At 33.4% G+C, this 9381-nt stretch overlaps 1 protein-coding gene across 1 annotated transcript in view; it reads left to right on the forward strand.

Moving 5' to 3' along the window:
- The window catches only part of LOC144965658 (uracil-DNA glycosylase-like), a 13767-nt gene extending 4721 nt beyond the window's left edge, over nucleotides 1-9046 (forward strand). Inside the window, exons 4-8 of the mRNA XM_078901220.1 lie at nucleotides 643-697; nucleotides 1190-1232; nucleotides 2975-3063; nucleotides 4642-4820; nucleotides 6419-9046. Coding sequence (XP_078757346.1) covers nucleotides 643-697; nucleotides 1190-1232; nucleotides 2975-3063; nucleotides 4642-4820; nucleotides 6419-6574 — 522 coding nt within the window. The 3' untranslated portion in view covers nucleotides 6575-9046. The remainder of the gene's footprint in view (nucleotides 1-642; nucleotides 698-1189; nucleotides 1233-2974; nucleotides 3064-4641; nucleotides 4821-6418) is intronic.
- The last annotated feature ends 335 nt before the right edge of the window (nucleotides 9047-9381 follow it).

Here is a 9381-nt window from a genome sequence, read left to right on the forward strand (position 1 = left end):
AAAACATAGACCCAATCATCCCACTGTCGGAATTTCATCATAAACCACCACAATAGTTTCACCCTACCTATAATGCTCTCATTATCTGATTGATTTGGGAGAAGATGCAACTACAGAGAGATATTAATTCAGACAGATTCCTCTGAGTCTTTTATAAAGTATATGTCAGTTTTCCTTGATGTGGTCTTACATACATAGCATCTCTCTGTTTAACAGTCAAGTTTGTTTCAATGTAAATAATCAGTAGCTCTTGCTGACTTACCAATGCTTAAAAAGGCCAAGACTTGATTTTGACAATTTTTACTTGAAACATGACAATTTAGAGAAGTGAGAACAAGGAAAAGATTTTTTTTTTGGTATTATAAATTGATTAACATAGGAAATGTTATTTTTTCATGGTAATAATCTCTTTATTTTTTTGGTCATAATTAGCTTATTTGGCTACTTTCATCGGGTATTTACTGTGTTAAAGAGAAAATAGAAGCATGAAATAAATGGACACATGAACATTTTATTCATCAAAACACAACTTTCAGGCATGTAGTACATCCTGACATAATACTAATACCCTTTCGAGATGATGATTCACATGGTTTATTTATTTTCCATGACGAGTTACAATATTTTTTTTTCTTTCCGTAGGTAAAAGTAGTAATTTTGGGACAAGACCCTTATCATGGACCAAATCAAGCTCATGGTAGATTGCTTCCCTTTTTCTTTATTTCTTTTTTCTTTTCTTTTTTTTTTTTTTTTCTTTTTCATTGAAATGATTCATGAATATATGGGTGCATGATTCCTGAGGGGAGAATCTTTTAGTAGCATTTTGAAATAAAAAAGAGTTGGTCAATGCAGCTTGTCTGTGACAGAATTTGAGAGGGATCTTGATGTTATATATTTGACCCATTTTTAATTTTTGACATATATGTCAATGATTAATTACTAAATCTAATCGTTAATGGATTATTTTTCAAAGTTTTACATATTATGATGAAATATATTTGTACCATTGTATAAGTCAATTGCTAGACCAGTCCTAGAATATGGAAATTGTGTTTGGAGCCCCATGTACAAAAATCAATTGATAAGCATTGAAAATGTACAAAGGCGATCAACGGGATAGCTTCTTGGGTTGAAATCCGTGTCATACAAGGAATTACTGTGAATTTTTTTTCCCTTTGTTATCCGACAGGTCTGTGTTTTAGTGTCCTTCCAGGTGTGAGACCTCCGCCAAGGTAATCATCATAAAAGATAATGAATTAGCAGACATGAAGAATGAAACATTCTTAATAATGTGGTATCTCCCCATAAGCTCCCTGGTTTTAAGCACAATTCCGTTAATCGATACTGTAAATTTACTGATTTATAAGTAAGCTCACCCAACTTGACCATTGATTTTTCTAACCAATTTTTAAAAGATATTAAATAAAGAGATGAAATTAATCAGTAAACGTGATATCTAGAAACAAGCAAAATGCTTTGCGGATGGTAATAGCACCCACTTATTCTACCAATTCTCAGCGTCTTATACATACCTCTTTTATTGGTTGACACCAATACAATAAAAAGATTGAGCAGGTCCATCATAAAATCTAAATTGATAGCCATTGGCAGGTTTTAGCAGATTCTTTGAAACGGTTTTGGGAGTGGGGATAGATGATGGGGGATTCAGTGTCTTGGCATAAACATATCCTGTTGTCAGAGTCGAACTAAAAGTTGTATATTGTCACAATACTCGAGACGGTGTTAGGAAGGGGGGAAAGGGAAAGAGCAGAAGAAGAAGGTAAAAGAAGAGGAAGAAGTTGAGAGCAATTTGACAGCCACAAACATGAAGAATGATTCAAACTAATATAGTTTATCTATAATAAGGATTGTATGAACAGAAACAGAGTTGGAATCAATGCATGGAAATAGATGCTTGCATAAATTATGATTATTCAGACAATAGAGCTACAAACTTCTTAATCTCTTGCCAAACCTAATGGCATGATGTAGCATAATATGATAGGGTAAAACATTGTTCTAACCTAAAATGAAAAATAGCAACCCTTTAAGAAAAACATAAAATTTTTTATGAATTTTAAATGGCCTAATGACAGTTTAGACTTGCAACTGTGTGCATACATTAATAGAAACTCAGATGAGAAACATTTTGACTAATTGCATGTTAGGAACATTGATTTAGCAAAAGAAAAAATATATATATAATGAGAATCCAGTTATAAGCTCGGTCTACCTTTAAGCACACTCTGTATGCTGTCTGATTCTTAAAGACTACTTATAAACGGAGACCGCTGCATTACAAAACATTGGTTGAAATAAGATTTGTTTACATAATACATCTTGTATGGAATAATTATGGAATTCTCTATTAAATAATGTGTTGATTATGTAGTTTTTAACTAAATTGCTCAAATTAGCTTGTTTTATTAACCTGATAACTATTTCTAAAATCGCAACATGGTTATTTAGTTCGATGCTCAAATTACCTAATCTAATTTTGTGGTTAATTTTTTAAAAGGTAGCCTTGTGGAATAAAATTGCTATTTAAAAACCGAGACAAAAATTCTATTTTATTATCAATATGGATCATAATAGGGACTTTTATATTATAGCCTTTGGTCAATTATTGTATTAGGTTATTGTGCAATATAAAGTTTATTTAGTCCAAATCAAAGATAGAATACCTTATTGAATACTTCATTGCATTTTTCTAAATTATAAAATTGTTGTATATATTCCATGAATTATTTAAGGAAGACTTTTAAGTTTGATAAACTCACCATCAGAAAAATACCTGAACTTTTTTCTTTTTTTTTTCTAATTTTATTATTCTTCAGTAGTGCCTTGGAATGTTTATATTATGATATATTATTGTTTCCATCCTTCTTTATTTATTTTCTTTTTGATTGATTTTTTTTCTTTCCTTTTAATATATTGCCATTTCCTTCAAGCTACTTTTCCCCTTTTTCTAAAGCCTCGTCAATATGTATAAAGAACTTGAATCAGATATTGAGGGATTTAAGAAACCAAGCCATGGTAATCTTATTGGATGGGCTTCCCAAGGTATGTTGTTTATCTCTTTATATCCAAACACAGTCCACTCCGGATAATCGCAACTCGGATAATTGCAACTTTCGGTTAATTGCAACATTTCCAAAGAAACGGAATTAATTCTATATAAAAGTCACTGGTTAATTGCAACACACTTCGGTTAATCGCAACAAAATTTTGACCTCTAAAGAAGGAATCAATTAAACAAAACCTCATGATTAGATTTCATCATGGGTGACATCATGACACGTTGAAGACTCGAATGTGGGTGGGGTTTAAGACTACATTAGTGTGTCACCACTCTATTAAAGACAAAAGATGGCAGGACTTTGCAGTTCGGGTTTGTGCGGTCATCTGTGACTATTAGATATGAGGCGAGTGGGCTGGACATAATTTAGACAACAGGTAGATGATGACAGTTGTGAGGAGAGACTGAGCGATGATATCCTTTGTTTTGTGATTGACAACTGTGTTGTGATCAACGGGTTTGGTGAGAGCTTATTGTTTCTCATCGCGGCTAATCTCTTGGACTCTTACAATTGTTGAAAACAAAAAGTGGAAGTGAATCTAATATTAAGATGTCGGCTTGCCTCAAAGATACTTTTGCTTATCAAAATCTAATCAGGGCTGCCATCTGGTTTTTATTCCTATCAAATTGCTCAGTCTGTGTGGACTCAAACAATGTTTACAACAACTGGTTTGAGTTTACCATATTTGTGTAAAATGTTGCAATAGTGGACAGAAAACTCAACTTCGGTTAATCGCAAAATTTCCGCTGATCCCAAGGTGTTGCGATTATCCGGAGTGGACTGCATATGGGTGGGGTCTTTTGATCTCACATGGTGTGCTAATATCACTTTTACTATGTCTTCTATCCCCTTTCATCTATTTTTCCTTTTCACATTGCTCTTGTCTTTGTTCTGGATTGGCATTGCTTGTTTGTTTTTTTCCCTAGTCCTGGCAGGAATCTGTAGCTGAGGGGAAGGCTGTCTGTTATGTACTATTTTTCATTTTCTTTTTAAATCTACACATAAACATTTGAGTGGGTCCTTCATAGTGGGGTCCTTTGCTTGAGCCTGGATGGGAATTATGTATTGTCAGAATAGGAACATTGATAGATTGCTCATGGAAGTGTCTGTTCCCTATTTGAACCAGTCTCCTCTGTCTTACTTGTTCATAAGTGCTTTAACTTCAGACCTTGAATCTTTTCTTAATCATCTTTTTTTTTTATTATTGACACCGAAATGACCTAAAATTGTCCTAAGTCCTGTAAAACCCCTAAAAATCAGAATACAATTACCAAATCATATATCAGGATACCAGAAGAAAAGTTTCAGAGCAACATGCTTAGATTCCTTCAAGAGAGAACTGAAACTTTTCGATCATTTAGCCAATGATCTGAGCCTATTTTGTCAGCTTTGGATACTGTGCTTATGTTTTGTTTAGATTGGACCTAAGAATAATTTTAGATATAGCAAAATATTACTGTTTTGATAAACATTTTTTATTTTTGGCTCATACAAGAGAAGTTTATTTTGATGGTGACAATCTTTTCTTTCCAAATTGATGATTATTGAATGTATTTTTCAGGGGTGTTGCTGCTAAATGCTTGTCTTACAGTGCGTGCTGGAGAGGCCAATAGCCATGCTGGAAAAGGTTGGGAGAAACTTACAGATGCTGTCATTCATTGGTTGAACTCAAACACCAAAGGCATAGTCTTTATGTTGTGGGGATCATATGCCCAGAAGAAAGGGTCCTTTATTGACCAGGTAAATAGATGCATGCTTTGTATTCCTTTACATTATACAAGTAAACCTTTTAAACAAGTACACCTTTAATGAACTGGAGTCACATTTTAGTTATATTTTATTTTATTAATTTATGACTTGGGGGTCCTGTTAGCTCCAGTTATTAGGACACTCGCTTCACATGGAAAGGGACATGTTTCCGGGTTAAAGTCGAGATTTTTTTCTGACCTCTTTCCATCCCAGCAGTAATTGGCTAGCTGGGTCTGTTTGATCTGGTGGAATGTACTTTCTAATCGACTAGCATCCTATCCAAAGGGAAGCGAACAATTGCTATTATCCATTTGACGCTATGCAAACCAGGATAAACTATGGCTCCATGTGGCTAATGTCTCTGAAGGACTACTTATCTATGACTTTGACCATAAATTGCTGATGAATTCTGTGCCACAGCCTCAAATCAGCATGAGGTCATGATGAACCAGATGCTGAAAAGTGAATGTCAAGTTAAGATCGTAAAAAACATGACATTTTAGTCTTTCCCACTTTACAAAACAATGTTTATTGTTCTTAATAAAAAAGTATTAACGTGATTTTGGCCACATGCTCAATTTTCAGCATCCAAATCATCCTGACATAGGCGGGCCACAATTATATCGCATTGCATTTCTCAGCTTAAACTTGGAAAGGCTCTCTTGTGCGGCGATGTGGTTTTGTGGTATGACACTTGGAAGCTCCTGTTTTCGAGCCTTGCTCTGTGCATAGTTGAGTCCATAGAGAAGGCTCTTTATGCACATTCTCTCACCATACTTAGATGTAAAATGAGTACCTGGCCGTTAACAGCATTGTCTCTGTCCAAAAAAAATTGTAATATCGCCTAACCGGCGTCATGTCCCATCCTATATGTTAAATGTTGGTGTTGGCCAGGGACCCCTTGTAAAGTGCTTTGACCACATTAAGTGGATATTGCATTATATAAAAGCTTCTAAGGCTTTGACAATTGGTCTATGTATTATTATGTCCATTTATTTTAATGTGAAGGGGCGACTTCTCTGTACATATGTATTAGTATGTGATCACAATTGAACTTATTTTATTTCTCATCAAGTTATCAAATATGATGATAATTTGTCAGTTATCGCTGGATAATAACTGGAAGGGTTGAAAGCAGATGAATAGTAATCAATTGGATATTTAGAGAAAAAAAATGTCTCCACATTCCTAGAACAATCGGGGAAAAGTGCAGGAGGTATAAATACAGATTACTTCTTTCAGCCTTTTCGAGAGATTTAAAAAAAAGTTTTATCTTAACCTCCTTCTGAACTCTTTTAAGTTTATAAAAGGTGAAACCTTCTCTAGCAATCCTCTAATAATTCAGGAGTCAAATTGTTTATGCCAACACTACTTCGTTTTTAGATTCCATATTAAAACTTTGACAGTAATGGATTTTGTTAGTGAATTATACAGCTTTAAAACAGAAATGGGGGATTTCCATTTTCAGATTAAAATGTATTTTCAAGCAGTGTCCTGATTTTATTGAATGACACTTTTACATTGTTATCCATTTTAGAAATAAACTTGTAATTTGGTTTAACTCCTTTATTTTGATTACGTCTTGACAGAAACGTCATCACATCCTGAAGGCAGTCCACCCATCCCCGCTCTCTGCTCATCGTGGATTCTTCGGATGCAAACATTTTTCACGTTGCAACCAGTTGTTGAAGGAGGCGTGTTACCAAACCATTGACTGGAATTATCTCCCTGAAAGTCTCGACTGAAAAGAATTGTGTTAAATCTGAAGACTGAAACATTCTAGAATATCATTGAATGATTATGAAGTCCTTTATTGCTCATTTTATTTCATGTGCCAGATGTCCATTAAAAACTAATGTCAGGTTGTTTTTGACATTACTTTTTGAGAATTATTTTAAGGAGATGTTTGGGGGCAATTTTATGAATTTTTACCATGAATACCAAAGTTTTATTATTCACATTTTTAAATTCCTGAAGTATTAAACTTTCAATTTATGCCGGTTATGACAAGTAAAATTGGTTGAAATAACTATTTTTCAAATGTTTAAACGTAGGTAAATTTCAAGCCCGTCAAAAAACTTATGCAACATCAACATTCATCCAACAATCGTTTCATGAAATCAGTATTTTCATGTCAAGCTTAGATTAAACTCCAAAAGATGGTATAAATTATCAAAATATGAGCTTATTTACTAGAAAATTCCCATATCTCATAGTTACCACAAAGACAGGGTTGAATTTCCCATTCAACCTTTAACTGCATTTTCTTTCTCAAATTGTTATATTTTGACATATTAGAGTCAACTTCTACAGTTTGTAATATAGGGCCTTGAAATTAAAAAAAAATTAAAAACAAAACAATCATCTCAGAATTTACAAAAGTTTATCTTGATATATGAAAGAGCAATTTGTTTTTAATATTTTATTTCTGAAATTTGTAATTTTTTATGCCTTTTCATATTTGATTTAATGGTATTAATAATAATACTTTATTTCATCCTTTCGAAAGTTCTTTGTATAGACGTAAGATACATAATAAAAATCCAATATATATTTGCACCCCATATAAAATGAATGTAAAATTACAAGGTTTTACGAATGAATTAGTTAAATTCTTATTTTGTTCTTACAGAGTTCAAAAGTCTGACACCGGAAAGTAGAAAAGATTTACGTTGTCTTTCACTCCTTGTCTGAACAGTTTCATATATGTAACCCACTGCCAGAAAACGGTATTATGTTAGGATAAATCGGGCAATGAAAAATTTATTTAAAATTTAAATGATTTGGTATCCAAACACAGAGATTTTTGCAATGCAAAAAATTGTGTTTGTCTCAACCGTAATGAAAAAAATTTAACCCCAAGTTGCATGTGTGTGTCTATAAAATCAATTTCCAGCATGTACCTTGTTGGTCTCAACATAATGTGATTTTGAGATGGGGGGGGGGGGGGGGGGTAGTTTGGGGGTCAAATATGAATGAAGAAAAAACAAAAGTCCTGCATCTCCAAAGCTTGTCTAATTTTTTAGATAATGTAATAATTTATCAGAAAACATATCTTCTATTGCTATTTGTTCATCAGTCAGGTCTTGAGCCATTTTCTTTATTAAAAATGGTGATTTACCAAGTTGACCACCAAACATAAAATTCCATAGCAAGGGGTGAATATTGTTTCATGTCCTGTGTGTTTTTAACCTCTTGAATCACTAGCTATTAAGTGAATTGGGATATCATCATTAGTATAAAAGTTTTAAAAAACATTTTTTATCACTGTATTCCCCACAACCCCTACTTAATTAATCCTCTTTTTGCCTTGAGGCTCATGGGACATCCACCAGACGTCTCCATTTTTTGCGGTCGGCTGCTTTTGCAGTGACTGTATTCCAGGACAGACCTACTTCCTATATTTATTTTTTCATGGATTTCTGTTGGTCTGTCCCACTTTCTCTTCCCATCTGCTGTCTTGGGAAGTGACCCTTTTTCCATTCTGACCACATGACCCAGCCAACGCCATCTTCTTTTTATTTGGCTTTCAATTTTTGTGCAGTCAGCTTTCTTAAATAAATCCACTGTTTTTATTTTTGTAAGCCAAAATATGTTAGACGTAACACTATATTTTAATTTTGTTTTAATGTGGCTGTGAAAGCAAGCATTGAGATTGAATTTTAGTTTTGAAGTATTGATTTTGTTGGGCGAGACCCACGGATGGAGATTTAATTTTCATGTTGAATCACTTATTTTGTTAGGCGAGAGCCATATGTGTAGATTGAATATTAATGTTGAATCATTGATGTTGTCAAATGACCTGAATCAACCGCTGTATAAATATAAATTTTAATAGCCTTTTTCCAAAACTTATCTCTACTTATATTGTTATCAAAATATTTGATACTTAGAATGATACCATTATGTGTGAAAAACATAATTAGAGACATAAGATATCAACCCTAAAATACAATCCCTTTTGTAAATAATCTTTTGTTGTAAGGCCTTTAAAAATCTATATTGCCAATTCCTTATGAGGGATGTTTAATGTAAGATAAATTTGGTAACGAAATGCAGATTTTAATTTTTACTGTCAGTTTCTTTTGTACACTTAGGCTTAGACAAAATCAACTTTTTTTATTATAAATTTTAATTAAGTATGACATATGTATGCAATGTAGATATTATACATATATTTGAATTGTTTATGATTAAATCAAATTCTTGTTACTCAATTCCGTTTTTTTAAAACTCATCTTTGTTGTTTTTTAATATCATAAACTCATGGACCAGTGCTGCTATTATATGGGTCTCCTTCATTTAGGCCTTTTACCTTCTCTGTCGTAGAAGAAAGTGTTCACACTACCATGGCGGCAAGAGGTTGTGTCTTGGAATGAGATTACTTGGTTTTTTTCCTGACCATGACCGGATACTGGCTGATTAGAGGAAAACAGTCAAATGTATAGTTTTTTCCTTGTAAATCATCTCTCTGTTAGGCACTGTATTATGTTTTATTTCTGGTAGGGGTTCCTGACCTCCCATAGTGGGCAGGGAGGTACATACTGTGTCT

The sequence above is a fragment of the Berghia stephanieae genome, chromosome 2 (genome assembly GCF_034508935.2).
Source record: "Berghia stephanieae isolate SIO BIC M18660-M18661 chromosome 2, UCSD_Bste_1.3, whole genome shotgun sequence".
NCBI classification, from domain to species: domain Eukaryota; kingdom Metazoa; phylum Mollusca; class Gastropoda; order Nudibranchia; family Aeolidiidae; genus Berghia; species Berghia stephanieae.